The 19,597-nt window shown below is 38.2% G+C and overlaps 3 protein-coding genes across 5 annotated transcripts; all 3 read right to left on the bottom strand.

Annotated features, from left to right (window-relative positions):
• Positions 1–62: 62 nt before the first annotated feature.
• Positions 63–6,033, bottom strand: LOC133725919 (fimbrin-5). Its single transcript, XM_062153331.1, has 15 exons — positions 5,786–6,033; positions 5,408–5,524; positions 5,091–5,261; positions 4,644–4,882; positions 4,385–4,556; positions 4,242–4,280; positions 4,050–4,118; positions 3,809–3,925; positions 3,036–3,247; positions 2,453–2,608; positions 2,157–2,356; positions 1,663–1,829; positions 1,467–1,563; positions 1,104–1,195; positions 63–576 (listed from the first exon to the last, which is right to left on the bottom strand). The coding sequence occupies exons 2-15, from the start codon at positions 5,492–5,494 to the stop codon at positions 343–345; spliced, it is 2,052 nt and encodes a 683-aa protein (XP_062009315.1). The 5' UTR covers positions 5,495–5,524; positions 5,786–6,033; the 3' UTR covers positions 63–342.
• Positions 6,034–9,171: 3,138 nt separating this feature from the next.
• LOC133725918 (fasciclin-like arabinogalactan protein 7) lies at positions 9,172–10,995 on the bottom strand. 3 transcript variants are annotated; one of them, XM_062153330.1, is made up of 2 exons: positions 10,792–10,995; positions 9,172–10,198 (listed from the first exon to the last, which is right to left on the bottom strand). In XM_062153330.1, the coding sequence occupies exon 2, from the start codon at positions 10,144–10,146 to the stop codon at positions 9,391–9,393; it is 756 nt and encodes a 251-aa protein (XP_062009314.1). In that variant the 5' UTR covers positions 10,147–10,198; positions 10,792–10,995; the 3' UTR covers positions 9,172–9,390. The 3 variants fall into 3 exon arrangements, with proteins under 3 accessions (XP_062009314.1, XP_062009311.1, XP_062009313.1); XM_062153327.1 differs by having other exon boundaries at positions 10,784–10,994; XM_062153329.1 differs by having other exon boundaries at positions 10,829–10,994.
• A 3,654-nt stretch (positions 10,996–14,649) lies between these two features.
• LOC133725917 (rho GDP-dissociation inhibitor 1) lies at positions 14,650–17,835 on the bottom strand. The gene is made up of 5 exons (XM_062153326.1): positions 17,029–17,835; positions 16,856–16,922; positions 15,452–15,670; positions 15,238–15,362; positions 14,650–15,065 (listed from the first exon to the last, which is right to left on the bottom strand). Exons 1-5 carry the CDS (start codon positions 17,221–17,223, stop codon positions 14,988–14,990), a joined length of 684 nt encoding a protein of 227 aa, XP_062009310.1. The 5' UTR covers positions 17,224–17,835; the 3' UTR covers positions 14,650–14,987.
• Between the last annotated feature and the right edge of the window lie 1,762 nt (positions 17,836–19,597).

The raw sequence follows: 19,597 nt of genomic DNA, 5'->3' as shown, positions 1-19,597 counted from the left end.
AGATACAAGGTTTACGACCCAAACAAGAATCAAGCTTTAAGTTTAAAATAGTTGACAAAATCTAAAAATTTAATCTTTTCTGTATAAATATTGCTTTCTCCCGCCATCACATTATTCGACAAACAATGCCCATTGAAAGAGTATATAACCTAATAGGAAAAATAAACTAACAAAATTTACAAAACTTTTCCTTTTCCTCCTGTGGTTTATGAGCCCCATCAAAAAAATGAGTCCCTGCATGAAGATCAAGAGCAAGAGAGCGTCTGATAATTGCAATCAAGCTTCCTCTTATTCCTGTTTTCTAAAAAAATAAATACATGTAAATGCTTATCCTGTCATCCTTCAACTATTTGGGAGGTCTTTTGATTCTTGAGAAGATTGATTTCCTGTCTGTTGGGAAGTAGTATTGCCAGTGATGGACAAGTTCGAGACTTCCCTAGCCAAACCTGCTTCGCTCTCACCAGCTTTAGAAGCTTTAGTAGGGGTACCCACGGGACTGTCAGCGGCCGACTCTGATTGCTGCATACTCCAGTACATGATGCTTGCAGTCAAAATAAGGATCATCTTCTGGTTTACCTGTCATATCACAGCAGACGGTAAACTTGGAATGTCAAACCAACCTGCCTATTAATACATTGAGAAATGGAAACATCTGTTTTGGTCAAATTAAGTTCAACTAAACAATCAGAAGAAGTAACAAACATCGGCTAATGCTCTTCTTTGCTCAAGTAGTTTTGAGTATCAACGGACAATCAAATCAGAAAGACAACATTTCGGCAACACCAGTTTACAAAATTATTTTCACGCATGACAAAAGTTAAGTTATATGAACTGGAACGGATACAGCAACAAGCTCAATGGGCTGAACCAGTGAACATTTAATATACTATTATGAATTTAGAGTACAGATATAGTAAATGCGCTGCTTTGTTAAAACTTAAATGTAGTATAGGGAATTTTGGGATCTAGACTTTTCCACGAAACCAGATACTTCCTACGATGACAGTGACTAATAATAGTGAATGGATAAAAAGCCATTGATGCTTTCAAATATCTGAGCCATGAAGACTGATAAATATTCATTACTAAGCTATAATCCTTACCTCCATAATGTCCTCAGGTAACAAGAAAATGGAGCAACCAAGCTTTCGAGCGACACTAATTATATATGTTGCATTCCCCTTCTTGTCTTCCTCTGCAAGGATGATGATAGCTAAGTGAGAAAACTCACATGATAACAAAAGAAAGACAACTTAGATAAACGGAAACATTTCCCTATGTTTCTATTCAAGAGTGTCATTCATCACGCATGAGTAAGTTGTTCCCTAGGAAGGCCACAACTTGTGAGATTAATACATTCATTTCTTGAGCAACAACAATAAAACTTCCAAGACACCAAATTAACAAGTCTACAACTATTTCAATAATAAAAACAAAACCATGCCATGAACTACAAAATGACATACCAGTTTCTCCCTTTGTGGCAAGACTCCAATTGACCACCCTTGGCTCCACAGCACTAAGAAGCTCGAGGAAGAAAATTCCACTTGAGAGATTTTTATCCTAAAAGTTCAAGAGAAAACCGCAAACACTAAATTGACCACCAACCATGAGATGGATGTCATCTTTCCGTCAAAACTAAAGAGCATTGTATTAGATTACCTTGAAACTCTCCATTTGGGAGGTTCTACCCGACTTCTTCACTTTATTGTTTGCCCAGTTTAGAATTTCAGCATCAGTTATCTCTTTACCAGCTTTTCCATGGGAGTGTGATCTCAAGTTTCTCAGGAGTTGAAGCATACTAAACCTCATCAACTGCCACAAATAAGCTGGGGGAAAGGGGAAGTAAAGAGTTGTTACTTAACATTAGATGGAGCTACAAAAAAAATGGCTTCCAAATTCACTTCTCTTCCCAAGTAATATCTCCAAAATTTATTAAGGTATGAATTAAGAGAAACGGTAGAGATCCTTAAAATAAAATGCCAAAAAAGAAAAGCACAACTTACTATCAGAAGTCCAATATTTGTTTCTGATATTGTTTGCCAAGTCAAACAGACATCATAAAATTCTAATAGTGTGTATCACAACTTCGTAAGTTTATTCACAAATGTAAGAATTAATGTAAAGAAACTGTAAAGGAAAACTTTTAGACTTACCCAGTATGAGCTTCTTATTTCCTTGCACAATATCATTACCAGCTACATTCACAAGCGAGAAATTTAATTCCTTCCCAATCTCTATAACTTGGTTACAATTCTCAACCTTTCTGAATGGCATTTTTATTGGAGGCTTTGAGGCTTTTTTCCAGTTGACTGATCCAGAAGAAATTTTGTCAAGCACTTCCAAAAGAACCCATCTGCATGCAAAAGGGATATAATTCAAACACGAGTTAACCAAGCTAGAATTCATGTGCTTCTAAGGGGTCAGAGGGAGGAGGGATACAAAATCTCACCCATTTCTAACATCTTCAAAAAGATTATTAACATAGGTTGCAGTTCCAAGGCTGTTGATCCACAGACGGAAGCATCTCTCTTCCCGAGAAGTTTCTGCATCATCTGTCATCATCTCAGCAAAAGACATTTTTTTACTATCTGCACTCAATCCATTCCTGCAGAGAACCCACACAGCATACATACAGATTTCAATAATGTGCAATAGGGTCATAAATTTGTTCAGGAAAAACAGTATATTAAGCTGCACAAAAAAGCACTAGGCACTTTGCAGATTACTGTGGGATACAAAATTTGAAAAATCAGGACCACTAAAGTGATGGAGAAGGAGAATTAAGTTACAAAATCCAATAGGTTGTGTTTCCCAGGTGGCCAAGGTACCAGCAGTTACAAACTTACATGTTTTGCAATGACAAAATAATTTAAATAGAGAACATCAAATCAGCATTATTTCGAGAGGAAAAGAGGATGGTGATTAACAATTTATGTCAATTCATAACGAAAATTATGCAAGTGAAAAAAAGAACAAAATGACTCTTCAAATTGCAGGCTTAAACAAAAGCACTTGGAAGTATTCTTGCTTGCCTGTGCTGGAAGATTTGTGCAACAAATGCAAGATTAAGATTTGGTGAGCCCTCAACAATGTCTTTAGGAGAGAGAAATCTTTTGCAATCCAATTTCTCAGCTTGCTCGAGAACCATGGTTGCTCTTTGTGTAGGATCTTTTGTATCCAAGGCAGCGGGGCCTGAGACCTCGGGTGCAAGAGCATTAATCAGGTAAGCATAAGCCTCTCCATCCTGTAAATGCATAAAATTGATATGTGATTCAAAGACAATAAAAAAAGAAAAAAAAATTAAAAACACACCCTATAACCTCCTACAAGATGAGAAAATCATGTTGAAAAATGCAGAGTATTGCTTTATATGTAAAGAAGCAACAGATTCTAGTGGTACAATGACCAAAATACAATATAATGATGACTACATTTAAAAGTTTCTAAGAAAGTGTCCATAAATGAAAAGGTGCACGATTCAATCAGAAGAAAGTATTCTCGTCCCTAAACTGGTCAAGTTATTACAACATGTACATTTGTGGAAATATCAGAACTCTGAATTTAGGAAAACAAAACAATTACTAGATATATTGGTAAAGTAACAGAAACAGATAAAACGCTTTTTGCGTCAGATCTTCCACATAAATTAAAGGACCAGTATCGGTCAACAAGATGAAAGGATACGTGACAGTTCACCATTTCAGTGTCTACATTTTAAAACTGGTCACAATGGAAGAAACACTGTTGCAATCAAGCTAATGTATACAGTGCTTATCCTCAATCTAAACAATCAGCTTGCTCTTACCTTGACATCAGAAGAGAAGTTTGTCACTTGTTTTTCGTATCCAGCTTTCTTCAAATGAAAATTCATCCATTTTAGTAGAACCTTCTCTGGCGGTAGACCCAAGAGCTCCTCCACCTCCTGTCCATTAACAGAATAGCTGAAGTAAATATCATATGCTCGTCAATAAATATAACAGTCTAACCAGAGAATATCCACTCTCATTTAACCAAGCCTCAAAGGAAACAAATATAAATTTTGTGACCTGGCTGTCATCCACCAATTCCACAAGCTGTGGAGTTTTCTTCAGATTAAGATCAGCTAACAGTTGAATCTGATATTGCCACCACATGAAAAGACAAGTCAGTAGTTTAAGCCTTCATAAAACGTATGTCTAGTCATTATGGTTTGCAGAAGCTAAGAGACACAGAGGCAAGAAGGGATCAGTACTGCATACCTTGATAATTTGAGAAATTAAGCCGAGCAGAAGATGAGGCTGCAAAGTAAGCATATGGTAACAAGTTAAGAAAAAGTGAGCAAGCTCAGACCAAGTGGGAAAACTAAGAAGTTTTAATGGGGAGCTCATGGTGCTCAACTTACCCTTGCTTCAGCCAAATCCTGTGTACCAATGTTAACCACAGTGCAGCCAATAGCTTTTGCTGAATTAAGACAAAGTGTATGGTTCTCATTTCTCTCCCATGGATTAAGGACCCCTTTAGTGTTGATAGCACGCTCGTCTATAGTCCCAGGAACTGCTATGTTGATGAGCTTACTACATGAAGCAACAAAAACAATCATCAAACTCGAAAATGTATGTCAACACTGAGCAGAAATTGTGGAGTGGGTCCAGCATCCCTACCAAAGAAGAACTCCATCTTTCGCAAGATCAAATAAAGCATTTGTAGCTGGATCTAATGGAAGATACTTCTTCAAGAACGAATCTTCTGCCAGGTAGTTGTTAATGTGGTGGACATACGAAGCCTTTTCATTTTCATTGATCGAGTGGACAACCTTTGTAGTGGTTGCCTTGAGAAATGAAGCAGTTTTTTTGAAACGACCAGATTTTGCGCCTGCACGGGCTTGTAAATTCAAATGTGCCTGCCAAACACAGTCAATTTCATACCATACCATTGTATCCAACACATGTGAGGACATGATGTACAGTTACAAAATAAACGAAATTGTCTACAAGGTTTGCTCTTTCACAAGATCCCACTTGTTGATTCTGTGTCAATTTTAGCTAAATCAAATCCATTTTCCAACTACCAAAATTTAGCACAAATCACCTCATGCTTCAGACACTTACCCGCAGAAACGACTCGAATTCAAGTTCTTCACCACTGTCCTTTCTTGACTCCTCCAAGATGGTCTTAATCTCCTCTTCTCTGAACGTTTCATTAAAAGACCTCAGACTTGCAAAAATACCCGGCAAATCTTTAAGCGTGACGCGCCCATTCTGAGTCTTTGTTGAAAGAAACTGCAACAAATCCAACCCATATCACATGTCACCACAAAATTGCTACTTGATCATGTTAATTCTCCAGACAACACATCTATTTTAACAATTCTATACACAGCACAAAAAGCTTGCAAGTTTATCAACAAATCAAAACAGAGGCTTACTTTTGATTTGAGGGTACGAAGCTCGACTTGGGTGAATTGGCTCTGTAGCTCTGTATCATTAACAACAACACCCACAAAGCTAGACATCTTGCCCTTTGTTTGTGCCCAAAACTAACACTGATCGCCCAAAAACAATAACCACTAGTTATACACAACCATAAACATCATAATGCTCGAGGAATTAACCGCACCAGATCCATACATATCAAAAAAAAAAAAGATACCCCAATTGAGGAACAATGTCATAGATGGAAATCAACGTGCATGCCAATCCAAGAACGCGTATTTATGATTGACCCCAGAATTGGAAATCAGATGGAAAAGGAAACAAACATATAAAACAGTCAAATCCCACGTCGGAAAATGAATATCACGTACCTTACACAGAACCTGGCTCAGAAAACAAAACTCAAATTGAAGGAGTATCTCATTGTTTTTGTTGTGTTTCTGTTGTGGTTTCAGAAATGGAGAGAGAGACAAGAATATGTGTGTGTTTTGATGAAAGACAGAAAAAGAAAGAGGGAGAGAAAAACGTGCAGGGTGATAGGACGCGCGAAGAGCCAGGGAAGTGAAAAAGCAGAGGAAGGAGAGGCTTCAGTTTTATGTCTCTCTAATTATATTGAACACCACACCCTTTTTCATACAATTTCCGTGGGAACGTCCGTTTGGTATCCATTTTGAAGCTTATGCCAAAATGGGAACCAACACAAACAAAGAACAGTCATTTTTTAATTTACTTTGAAATATCAGTCTTTCTCACATGTTTTGTTCTACACAAGCATAACGCATTTATAACTGTAAGATTGATTGGTCAACCAAAGACTAAAATATTTATAACTGTAAGATTGATTGGTCAACCAAAGACTAAAATTAAATTGAATGGATACAAAATTGAAGTTTTTTCTTTCCTTTTACTCTAAAAAAAAGTCAATTTTTTTTTCCAGTGAAATTATGGCATGTCTTGTGGTGGAGGTGACTCACTATATTACCAATGTGGTTATTATATCTGAGGAGTAGGTTTGCATAACAATTGCAATTGCGATTTAGTAGTAATTTTACGAGTTTTGAATTAGAATATGTTAGACTTTTTGTTTTCTTTGATAATTTCTTCGAAGTTAATAAAGAGAACAGTCGAAAATGATAATACATTATGATTGAAATTACAAAATATATCCCATCCTGTTTGAAATTCTTATATTTGGTGAACTTTTATATCAAATCTTCAATTGAGATAAGAAAAAAAAAGTGTGAATCATAACATATAAAACTTCGACCAGAGGATTAGTGGCTTCAATATCAACCAATTTTTTTTTTGACCAAGTAAGAACTTCATTAATAAACGAAGATTACAATGAGAATGGGAGAAAAAGCTTCAACCGAAACTTTTCCCACTATAGACGTCAAAATGAACATCTATACTGACGCACTGTTGAAGCCAAACTAGGCCCCGACTCCAAACTATCTAAAAAACTAAACTGGCACCAGACAAAGTGGCAGAAACAATAAAACGTAATAGAGCAGACTCAGCCAAGAACACCAATTCCCACCCAGAATCCACCTGGCGAGCAATTGATCGACCAAGCTAACACTCGTCGTTGCTTCGAACTCGATCAAAGGGATTTCTGGACAATCAGACCTAGGACTAAAGAAAACCCAACACCGTCATCCCACCACTACTCCAAAGCGCCTCACTTCCGACCCAAATCCTGACAGGAAAGACCTCCTAGAAAGCCATTAATGCTCGTCTATGCCATAGGCAGACTTTGTGCAGGCTCTAAACTAGGCAGGAATGACCTTCAGGAAGGCCAAAGTGAAGAATGTCTCTGCCACCACCTGCAGTGCACCTGATCTAAAACAAAGAAAGAAAAAACACCAAAAACAATGTTTCCCACCTCGCCGCCACCTCCTTCAGACCCCAACCGCTGTCAACCAACATCGCCGGCCACTCCCAACAAAAAACAACCCCTACTGACCGCCGCCGTCGACAGGATGCCATCCACCTGCCCGCTCCATGGATCCACACCAGACCAACCAAACCAATCCATATCCAGGTCAGATCGAAGAGATCCAAACCAGATCGGATCGATCTGGACAGAACAGATCCTCACCGCAATGGAAAAGCACACCCCAACGTCATCCTTCCATCATTGCCTTGCCATGGAAAAGCACGACAACCGAGCCACGCCACCACGGACACAGCACGAGCCAGCATGTTCTGACCACGTCCCACCGATCTGGACTTTGGAGAAGCAAAGAAAACTAAGAAAGCAAAGACTGAGAAAGTAAAGACTGAGAAAGAAAAGACCCCTCCCGGACCGAAACGCAGCGGCAGATTCGCCGGCTACGGCCGGCCGGGAGAGCCAACTACGAGATCTGGTTTTCTTTTCCTTTGGCGCGTGAGGCGCGTTCTTTCAGAGGACGACTAGTATTTGCTTTTTTTCTAATATCAACCAATTTGAAGAAAGATTATACATATATTTGCATTATGGTATATTTCGTATCCTAGAGTGAGGTCATTTATAAATCAAAATTATTATTTCGTTGTAAAATTTTACGAAACCATTTGTAGTTTTATAAATACAATAATAGATGTAAAATGCGTTTTTTTGTACGTAGTTGTTGATTCTTAATCACAAGCCTCATCATTAAACTCCTGCTTCCTTAGATGCTTGAACAAGGCATTTCTCTCCAATCACTAGGCAATTTTGGTCAACGAATTGTGGTCATAACTCATAAGTTTTTTTTTCTTTAAAGAGAACCAAAAGATTTCACTCCTACCCCCATGGTGACTTGAACCCATGACCTCGATCTTAGGTAGTGGGTGCTCTAACCACTGATCATAACTCATAAGTATGTGCTTGTTGAATCTTACTCACTAAGCTTACCAACAATTTTCTATTCATTTATCATATCAAAACAGATTAGTTGGACCTTCTGATTATTAAGAAACAGAGAAGCTAGAATGCTAATGCAAGATCCTAACAACTATAGAAAAAGAAAAATCTATGAAACGGTACCTTGCAAAACAGTGCAACCTACACAACTTTATTTTACTGATGTAATTAGTTGACTAATTCACCTGACTCTGTCCAGACTTCAGAGTATTGATGAAGAAGTAAACTGAGGTGCCCGACATTAAGATTTCTGTTTCTCAAGAAGTTGAAGTCATTGCTTGCAAGCTACTAGTTGCATGATGCAGATTTAACCATTAGCTTATTAATCACACTCAGTATTCCCTCATCAATGGTGAACACACTCATAAACTAACGGCTCCCGACTTTAGAGTTTTAATACTTCGGACTTCCAGAGTAGTGTAGAACAGCCCCATAAATCACTTGCATATATGGTTCTATGCTTAGGCATACTTCTGAGACAGCGCTTTTACTTCGTGTTCAAGAAACAACCTTGGTCTTCTAGATGAAAGAGGCTTTGGATTTGAAATAATGTGGAAGCTTGAAAATGTGGGTCTTTTGTATCCTAGCCTTTTCCTCCCTAATCTTCATACATCACTTCCATGGTGGGGGGTTTCCTAGAGCCTCAATGAAGCAAGAATGCCAGAATGGTATCGAAAAAAGCCTCATTATAGTTTCATTACCTTGATATGCTTTTTTGTTAAGTGATTTTCACAAACGTGCACTTTCTTTTACTTCTATGCTTTCAGAACCATGTGGAACTTCCATAAGGGATCCTGATCTGCTTAGAAGAAGCAGTAACAGTAGGGAATCTAGTTCACATATATAAATATCTTAATAACATTATGCAAATAGGAAACAAAATACAAACCAATATATTCTTCTGTATAAACAATAGATCAAACAATATGCCATTTACTCATACCAGAACTCAAATTTCTCATACGCATAAGAGATTCATTCAGTAACACATATGTCCAGAAAAAATGGTTTCAAATCAAACCAATTGAGCAAAATACCAATAAATCCGCCTCTTAACTTAAAGATTTCAATTTTTCAAAGCTCCTTTCCTCACAAGAAAAGGACCAGTCCACCTGAGATTGCCAAAACCAATTGACCCCAACTCATAATTCTGTAAGAAGAAGATTTATCTGGTGAGGATCCTGGAGACAAGTCATCACTGTCTGCGGCTTTTGGAGCATCTGCAGCTGGAGCAATTTCCGGAGCTGGTGCTGGGGCTGCGGTTGGGGGAATGTCAGTACCGAAGATTGCCTCCGGAAGAAGAACCTTGTCAACTTGGTAAACAGCAACAGGGTCTGTGGAATGCACACTGCTGCTCACTTTTGTGACTGACCATCCCGAGGTAAGATGTGCAGTGCCTGAAACATCAGTGAAGTTCAAACTGTATTGTCCCCCGGCCATTGTAGCCACGGGGCTCATATTGCTGAGGTTTCTGAAATCGGCCAAAGAGTAGTAATGTGGCAAAGCATGGAATAGAAACAGAGATTTGAGCTGGTCAGCGGTGAGATTGGACAGAGAAGATTTTTTAAGAGATGCGAAAGCACTATCTTTGGGGACAAAGATGGTTATGCCTTCCTCAGTCTTGTTGGCTTGGTCTTGGAATGTCTCAATCACTTTGGTTGACTCAAGGTAGCCAAGGAAGGTGTGGAATGGGCCGGCCACAGAGAACAAATCTGTGAGGTTCACGAATTCAGGGGCTGGGGCTGGCGCTGGAGTAGGGGTTAGCGAGGGAGATGGGGCAGTTTGAGCATATGCTGCTGATGAACACAGAACCAGTACAGCCATGAAAACCACAGGAAGTTCCATTGTTCCAAAAATTGAATGATACTTTCTGTATCTGACCAGATTCTCCAAATTCCTGCAACAATTGCCAAAAGTCAATTAAGTCCCAGTTTCACAAGAAGTGGTAACAGTCAAAATCACACAATAAGTAGCAGTTTTTTCCAATTAAAACTCCAAGATCTGAACTTTTTCATTTCACCTTCCTCCAGTGCCATAGAAATGTTTAAAGAATGCACAGCTCAACAAATCTATGCAAGAATAACAGTCTAAAAACCCAAATTAAAAAAATCCAGATCTTGATAAACACATTGTAAAATTGGAAACAGTTTCAATAAAAGATCTAATATACAGTAAAAGAACAGATGCAACAGTTCATGACAAGCAATGAGCAACACATTCAGGCTGGATAACTACTTAAAACATGACCCAGTTCCCAGTCTTTGAACCCTGCCAGATCAAATTGCATTTCAATGAGCAGTTACAGTAAACCCAAGTCAAGAAATCTGTAAAGAACAAGAAAAAGAGTCCACAGTCACACAATGCACATCAACAAATCAGATCTAGATCAGCACATTTCAAAATCCTACCAACCATACCACACAACAACACCAATAAACCACAATACCAATCAAGAACAGAGTAGTAGTAGTCAAAAATGTACCAGAAAACCTGAAAAAGCTGCAGCCTGAGACCAAAGGACACTGACCTCAAGCAGAGGAACTCAGAGAGAAAATGGGTTCTTGAAGAGTTTGCTAATGCAATAAAGGCTGAAATGGTTTGGGACTATATAAAGCAAAGGTGGTAACTTTGGTGAGATACAAACAAAAGCAAGAAAATGCAGTGGGGGATGGTACCAGCTGGTGCCTGATGGTTTGGAAATGGGGAGGCTTCTATGAATAAATAAAAGGATTTATTGGCATGAGAATAGGAAGGTGGGCTTTCTGAATCATTTGCATCTAATCAGTTTTTTAATAAAATGAGAGACCCTAAACCTTTCACTCTACCCCATCATTACCATCTTTTCCTCTTCTTCTCATGATAATTTGGAGGGTGCTAATTAGGTTTTGACTGTGTTTATTTCTCCTCTTTTGTAACTTTATGGAGGTGGAAGTACAAGGGCTCTTAAATATTTACCGTTGTGTCCGAGGTAGGAAGTTGGAAAATGACAAGTTACTCACTCCCTGACTCCCCTGCATTTAACTCCAAGGAAAAGAAAAGGTGGGAGAATATTTCTTGGTGAATAGTAAAAGATCTAGAAGGGTTGATAATAAGATTATGATTCACCTAGTCAAAAAGAAAAAAAGAGAAGTTTAACTTCTTCAGCTTTTCATGGATTTTAGTTTTGTTTTTGGGTGCAAGCTTTTAGGGTTTACTTCAAAGCAAAAGGCACTATGAAATCCGAGATGCAAGAAAATAGTAACCGTCAAAACTTTAATTAGGATGAATGAGAAATACACTTTTCAAATATAAACTAAATTTTTAACTTTACTATAAACAAACAATAGTCATGACGAAATTTAGTTTTCTTCATAACAATCATGTAGAAAGACAACACATCAATGACTATTACAATTTTATGTTGAGTTCATTCTTTCGTACAAAAAAAAATGGTGGCAAAGTGTGTTACAACTCCGAGTCGGGACCTGATTTAGCTCTCTCTAAGAGGTGTTTTTCACAAGCGGATGATCAAACGCTAGACCTCTTTGAGTATCCAGCTCACATTCGCTCAACTTACAAACTTAGTAAGATTTCCGCTAGACCAAACATCTTGGGTTAATTTTATGTTGAGTTCATGGTGATGACACAGTTTCAAATTCTTTTTTAGAAATAACTATAGCACTGATGTTTTTGTGTTCAAAATCATAATTACCACGAAAAGTTACCAGAAATGTATGATTGTGCGTTCAAAATCTCGTGGTGAGAAATAAGTATAGTTATAGTGGGGGGCCCTGCATGAGATTTGGGCCAACAGAAGTTTGCTGTCCAGTTGTTGCCCAAAAGTTTCGGGTGCCAACTGTGACCCAATGATTCGCGGAAACATGCGCACTCCCTCACGAGAAATTACGACACGCCGTTAATATTTGCGGTCCAAATTTCGGAGCCTACGACACACTTTCTCCCTGTCATACTCAATACTCCCGCCGACACACCGACATTTACCCCCTAAATATCATGCCTAATTGCAAATTAGTACTAATTATGCTACTTTTGTTAGGAAACCCCAACGTTAAGTAAACCCACTTTATGTTTAGAAATTAGGAATTTTTTAGTGGGAAGGACAGTTGTAATGTTTAATTATTTGAGAAAAGTTCGACATTTAGACATCTAATCTTACAATTCTTGCCATTAATATTGTTGGTGTAAAAATAAAAAAAAGACATAGATTACTCCTAATGGAGCTCTCTCAAAATCATCAAAGGATTGTGCGGTTTGGTTGTGACGGCTAATTGTTGATTTGTATTAGCTGTTCAAAATTTTAGAGTTTACTAAATTATCCAATCACATGATAAAAGTTTATTAATATTTAGAGTTTGATTCTTGATAGTTTTTACATTTTTTTGTATGATGTAATAGATTTCAATTAGGTGAGCTGTGACCTGTTAGTAAGTTAATGTAAAGGTTATGGATTCAATTCTCACCGATATATGTAAGGGTGGGCTGGGTTAAGGTTTAAAAAAAAAAAAATAAATAAAAAAATTTCAATTAGCTGCTAGAGTTTGATTCTTAATGATTTTGACATTTTTGTTATGTGATGTAGTAGATCTCTATTACCTGATCAAGTAAAACTTTATTGTCTAATCATTCTATATTAGGCATGTGAAAGCCATTGGTATTAGCGGTCAAATCCAGCTTAGTGCATAGATTAATGAATTAAAATTGGTGATCTTTGACTTGAAAGAGAGGTGGGGAAGGTGGAGGCAATTTTCAATCTAATAGTAAGGCAAGGATTAGGGGTTTGCCACATGATCACACTTCATTAGTAAACCAATTTCTACCTCAAATCTCTTTGTATTTTCAACTAACTAATGGGGTGTATTCAATTCAGATTTTAAAAGATTTTGTTTGAGTTTTTATAATCCATAGATTTACTTAATCCACGGATTGTTTAAATTCCATATTTACTCTGATTGATTCTAGTGGATTAATTTACTAGTATTTGTTTAGATTACAAAGTCGTTATGATGTTTTTGGTTGGTTAATTTTTTTTCTTCTTTAATTAAGCAATGGATGTATGGATCCAACTATAATGCTATATCAATGACAAAAAAGTATGGCAAACTACCATTGTTTATGTTGTGTCTAATGATATAAGAACAATAAGAGAAAATTAATTGGCCAAAATATTACACAAAAAATAAAGTAATGAACTAATGACATAATTTATTTCATATCTAATTTACAAAAGAAACATGTGTGTATGTATCATCTTAACAATACCATAACTTAATTAGCTAGGAGGATTAAGGCTACTAGAGCTATAGTGATAAAAATAACAAAAATTATTAGATGAGAGCTAAGGCAGAGGAGGATAGTGGGAAAATAGGATGGGTGAGTGTCATCTATTGACGGCTGCTGCTACATTTTTTTTTTTTTTTTTTGAGTGAGAAAGAATCCATCAAAATCTCTTGGGAAGTGGCTAGATTGTTTTTGAGTTTTGATATATATAAAAAGCACTATAAAACCTCAAGAATCCATCATTTAATGAAATCCTTAAAAATCCGTATACTTTTGAATATCGTCAAATTTGAATGGATAATTTTAAATCTTAATTGAATACACTAAGATTTTAAATGATTGTTTAAAATCTCAGTTAAATACCCATAGACTTTTAATATACAAAAAAATCTTGTAGACTCTTAAATGAATACACCCCTCTAAATGTCATTACCTTTGCTCTAAGAAAAAGTTAATTCATAAGTGGGGGAGGATAATTTACATTCATATAAGTAATGAAAAAACTTGAAGGAAGTAAAAGTACAATAACCAGTCCAAAAACATCAATGTTACAACACAAAAACCTACATGTATGATATTAGTCATGAGGTGAGAGGATGGTGAGTTATTTTCAGGTGCAGAAAAGCAGCTAAGATAGCTCAATCAAGCTGATTCTAATTCCAATTAGACTTCTCAGTTCCTTTCATCCGTGGTTGTTGATCTTGGAACCTTATAATCCATTTTCCCCATTTAAAAAGGGCAATGCCACTTTCGAGTTTCCACTGAGAGTGACAATTTTGAACAATTCAAACCCCTGCTCTGTTTTCATACTAGAAAATGAATGCTCACCTTGAACCTGGAATCTGGACTCAATATTAATAAACTCATGCTTGACTGCTCGAGTGTGAATTACAAGCATCCTTCACCAACACAATGCAACAATGGCTTCTTGAAGTTGTCAATTAAGATTAGCTCAAAATTGCCCAACTGCTTAATGAGCTATGACCCATTTGACAATCAGGATGGCCCAATGCTTCGATTATTATCAATGATTTCAGTTGGGAAAGACCCATTTGGAGATAAATCCAGAAATAAAGCAACAGCATGTCCGAGTTAGCTTCGGCTAAAGAATCCAAAGATAAGATTGTACAATGTTGTTACCAGATAGTAAAACCAAACACCATACAAATGCTAGTATCAGAAATACAATCTAAGCTCACCTTTTATTACAGGTAGTAACCAAAGAATCCCCTCACAAAAACAACTTCTCTCTTCCTTTGCAATCCAGTGTTATGAAAATTAACCACATACAGAAAAAACTAGTAATCAACTTCACATAACCAAGGAAGTAAATAGTAAATGGGCGTCATTAATGGGAAAAATCTTCAAAGTAATTGTGGAGTAAGAACATCATCTGGATGAAAGAGATGCTAGCACGCAGCCCATTCCTTTCGAATATCAAAGGTGTAATTGATTTCCAAGTAGCACTTGTTATCATCGTCGAGAAACTACAAAAGACAGATCAGAAGAGAGAACAGATTGAGACTTGGGAATTATGACTATATTACATTTGATCCTTACTTCAATTACTTAGAAGCAATTTTGACTGCTAAATTTAATGGTAAAAATACTGCATTCTAGTAAGATTTGTGCAAGTAACTTTAACTAGTCCAGGTTTACCTTTGATCTTGCAGAATATGATCCTCTTGCAAACATGCCGGAAGGTGTGACCACTTCTGGCATCACATGTGTGTATGGCTCTGGCTGAGGACTGAAGGTTCCAATCATCTCTTTTGTGCTGTCCACTGAAATTAAAATCTGTGTGAATGGAACCACTCAAGTGCATGATGTTTCAATGTAACTTTAGAAAAGAACTAAGATGCAAATGACTTACCCTTGACGCCGGTTTTCCAAACAGTATTGGTGTACTTGAGGCCAGATACAATGTTATTGCTAACTCGGAAGGAGAATTTCAAGTTGTGAGGACTACCTTCCTTCAGAGTAAACCACAAGCCTTTGGGTTTTCCATTGTCCGGAACATCAAGAACAATGTCAGGTCTATCAGGAGTGAGGATTGAGAGGCTAATAATCTTTACTTCTGGGTCTAGAGTTTCTGTAGTAAAAGAAGGAAAAGAAGTGGTATAAGCAAGAAGGCAAAAAATAAAACAATTTAAAAAAATGAGGAAACAGATGGATAACACATACTTTATATTGAAATTCATGGTCTTCACAGACTGTAAGATATTAGAGAGCCTTGGATTGCAGAAAGCCAAATAATTATTTCTATATATACAGGCTTACTATGAAATTAGTAAAGAATGGTACTATTGTAGAATTCTCTAGTAAAGATGACCAACTGTACGTCTGTACCAGTAAGTTGAATGCTGGACGAGGAGGAAAACAAAAGCAACCCAATAAAGATGACCAACTGTACCAGTAAGTTGAATGCAGAACGAGGGGGAAAACAAAAGCAATATGACAGATTCCTCTTCTTTATCTTCCATAAGATTGGAGGAAACAAGATTTTGGAAGTTTGGAACATTCTAGTGAAATGAAAGATGAGTGAACGATCATTAAATTCCTAAACTGAAGAATTACGGAAATTATACTACAACTCTATCATACACAGGTCCTATATGCGGCAAGTTCTCCCTTTTTGGAATGGGGGTTGGGATTTAACTCTCAACCATCCACAAACAGCAATATCAAATGGCAGGTTTTTGAGATGGTTGAATTCTGAGACAGGGGTAATGAAAGGTCCCGATTCATGTATCATTAAAGAGCAAACTAATGCACATAATCATTATTATTCCAAATTCCGCAAATTTATTTGCACATTATAGGCTGGTCAAACATGATGCCATTGCATTACCATATTTACATCAAATAACTTCGTCGTAGGCATATGTCACAACAGTGTCTAAGATGATCTGTAGTCTTTTTTCTATCTCCCTATATAAGCAACATGACGATTGATAGTGGAATTCTAATAATCAAATTTAAAACAAGTACAATTCTTGCATGATAGTTTCTTTATGAACAAGCAGCATAGCCAGAAAACATTGAGTCTTCATAGTGATCAATTATTAAGATGCAACTATTGTTAAGATAAGGAATCATTAGCAAAGCAAGAAAGAGACAAGACCTTGAAGAAAACAGTCTCAGAAAAAGTTACACTTCAATTATTTTCAGAACCACTTTGCTCGTTGGCAATCATCAACGGTAAAAAATCAAAGTCAAAAGAAAATTGACATCAAATTCAGATATTTGAAATGCAATTCTAGTAAAACTTTAATACCTCCAACACTCTCAAAATCCACGGCCCCAAGAAGTTGTTCCTTCCACCTCCTCAAGCTCTCATCATCCTGATACAAAAGTCAACCACCACCAAAGTAGCAAAAACAGAGTCAACCACCCATTAATAATTCACATAAAAATAATAATAATAATAAAAAAGGGTAAAACACACACCTTATCCTTCTCAATCTGTTCTTTGAGAGTGCATTGAGGACCCAACTGAATCTTGTTGCTGTTTTCTTCATCATCATCATCCTCAGCTGCAGAAACAGAAGTCTCACTCATCTGCCTGGGAAGTCCCTCTCCTGCTTCATTATCAGTATCTTCTTCCTCCACTTTTTCTTTGTCACTCTTCTGTCCTCCACCCATGTCCTTTGAACTCAAAGACTAGCCCCAAAACCAAAAACACCAACTAGCTATGACCACTTTTCACAAGAAACAAAGAAACCCATTACAGCAAAACCATAATCAAAGCTTCTTGCTTTATGAACCAGAGGGGCAAAAATGAGAGAAACCCTGTTGGGGAATTGGCACAGAATGACAGAAAGTGAAGGAATTTGCGGTGGTTTCAGAAAACCCAAGAATTCAGAGGCAGAAAGAAAGGAGAAGAGCCCAGAAGCAAAAATGAGCAGAGAATAAAGCAAAAGGGAGAATTGGGATTTTGTCTCCTTGGCTTTTTCTGTGGTGGGTTGTTGTTGAATTTCTCAAAAGGGTGAGAGAGAGAGGTGGATGGGGCTGAGGGTTGGAATATTATTGAGCTGAGAGAGAGAGAAAAGGTCTTGTGGTGATCCGAAATGCAAGTGAGAGGAGAGAACGTGTAGGTCACTAATGGCAAATGCGCTGACATTCACGCACAACACGATTCAAGATTATGAGTGTAGCAGACTGTCACGAGGTTTTAAAGATTTGGCCTTTTGGGGGTGGTGACTGAATAGTGAATAATAACTCTCTGTTTGTTCCTTGGGGAACTAAATCCCTTGTAGGAGGGATAAGGGTTTTAGAGTACACTCTTCATACTGATCATACCGATCAAAGAAATTAAGTATCTCTCTGTTTTCGTTCTTTCTAATTAATCTTGATTTAAAAAAAAAATGTTATAAATTGTTGTTTGGCTATGCCATCCCCGGTGCTGCTAAATGGAAGGATCTTATTAACGTCCAGGAATGATAAATCATAGCATAGATCGAACTGAATTCTAATTTTAGGATGACGGACCCTTTTAATCCAGTCCATATGATGTCTTTTTCGGGAGCTTAAAGGAAAAGCACATTATGTGCCTTTGTCAAAGAAACTGACGAAAGAGAGAATCAAGGAATTGCAATCACATCACAATCAGCATTTACTATTATTATTATAATTGATGTTAATCAATGTTTCCAGTGTAATTCTATCCCTACATAAAGGGGCTATGAAATGAAATTAGTAGACCAATTTTAATTCCAATTTACTTTTACACGTTATTAGCACGTTTAGAGCCAATAGCTAAGAAAAAAACCCTAATTTTCTATCTTCTTTCCGTTGAAAAAAAAAAAACCAAAACCCTAAAAGAAAAAAAATTTCTTTTCTGCCGCCACCAACAAAAAAAAAAAAAAATTCCCTGACCAGACCGGCCCCGTCCGGCCTCCATCTCCCTTGCAACAGACCGGCCTCCATCGAATTGCTAAGGGCACCCAACCGCTTGGGCACTCAACTCATCCAAGGCAGCCCACTGCCCCCGCGTCCAGCTGCTGCTACACCGCCCAGTTCACGGCCTCGCTCACGCCTGCAGCAACCCAGAGCAGCCCACCCCAGCGCCTGCAAGCCCAGCACGCTGCCAGCCTCCCCTTCCCCGCAAGCAGCAAGCCCAACAACAACCTCCTCCCCTGCCCACCCATGTGCTTCTCCCTGCCTTGCAGAGCCCAGCGCCTCCAGCCCGCCTTGCAGAACCCAGCGCCTCCAGCCCGACTTGCAGAAGAAGAAGACGCGGAGAAGAAGAAAAAAAAAGGGAGTGACCCGACCCAAAGTAAAGAGCCGACCCAAATAAAAAAGGGCCCTGCGGCCCAGAAAAAAAGGGAAACAGGCCCTCCGGCCTAGGGGTGGGCAAAAATGACCAAAAAACCGGAAGGAACCAATCCAGACCGGCCGGTTCGGGTCGGGTTTTACACTTAAAATGACTGCTTTCGGTCCGGTTCGGTCCCATTACGCAGTGTTGCCGGTCCGGTCCCGGTCCTTGACTTTCGCTGACTTCGTGGACCGGAAAACCCGAATATGTGTATGTGTCCTCCATTTAGAGGTTAGTTTTTGGGGTCTATACTATTAGAATGTACACCTTACCGCATGTAATCCTCACCCCAATATAAATATTCTTCTACATCCTCAGCCGCACAATCCTTCTCTCTTCTTCTCTCTTCAGCCAGTCAACCCCAATCCCCAACTCGAGGGATTTTTCTTCTTCTTCTTCTTTATCTTCAGCCAGTCAACCCCAAGTCCCCAGCTTTGCTTCTCCTCCAAAAACTAAAGACCCCATCCCCGTTGTCTATTCTCCTCCTCGCATCCTCAGCCACGGTTGCTGGTGATTTTGCGACGCCGGCGAGTGGGACGAGGAGGTGGGTGCGGTGGGGCTGCGGTGGCTGAGGGGATGAGGGTGACGGGGATTGGGTGATTGGGCGCTTTGTGAGGTGAGGAAACTACGTAAAGGTTGAATCTTTGGGTGTTGGGTATGATGTAAAGGTTGAGTCTTTGGTAATGGTGGGTTGGTTTTAAA

This window comes from Rosa rugosa, chromosome 1 (assembly GCF_958449725.1).
Source record: "Rosa rugosa chromosome 1, drRosRugo1.1, whole genome shotgun sequence".
In the NCBI taxonomy this organism is placed as follows: Eukaryota; Viridiplantae; Streptophyta; class Magnoliopsida; order Rosales; family Rosaceae; genus Rosa; species Rosa rugosa.
The sequence above is the reverse complement of the archived record's forward strand: the minus strand, read 5'-3'. Positions and strand labels throughout refer to the sequence as shown.

What these genes read in the sequence shown, in the direction of transcription:
- LOC133725919 (XM_062153331.1), bottom strand. Translation starts at nt 5,494, where the DNA reads ATGTCTAGCTTTGTGGGTGTTGTTGTTAATGATACAGAGCTACAGAGC. An exon ending in AATTCGAGTCGTTTCTGCGG is followed by an intron (nt 4,883 to 5,090) that starts GTAAGTGTCTGA and finishes TGTGTTTGGCAG; the next exon opens with GCACATTTGAATTTACAAGC. An exon ending in ACTTCTCTTCTGATGTCAAG is followed by an intron (nt 3,248 to 3,808) that starts GTAAGAGCAAGC and finishes ATGCATTTACAG; the next exon opens with GATGGAGAGGCTTATGCTTA.
- LOC133725918 (XM_062153330.1), bottom strand. Translation starts at nt 10,146, where the DNA reads ATGGAACTTCCTGTGGTTTTCATGGCTGTACTGGTTCTGTGTTCATCA.
- LOC133725917 (XM_062153326.1), bottom strand. Translation starts at nt 17,223, where the DNA reads ATGGGTGGAGGACAGAAGAGTGACAAAGAAAAAGTGGAGGAAGAAGAT. An exon ending in AACAGATTGAGAAGGATAAG is followed by an intron (nt 16,923 to 17,028) that starts GTGTGTGTTTTA and finishes CTTTTGTATCAG; the next exon opens with GATGATGAGAGCTTGAGGAG. An exon ending in CATATTCTGCAAGATCAAAG is followed by an intron (nt 15,066 to 15,237) that starts GTAAACCTGGAC and finishes TGTCTTTTGTAG; the next exon opens with TTTCTCGACGATGATAACAA.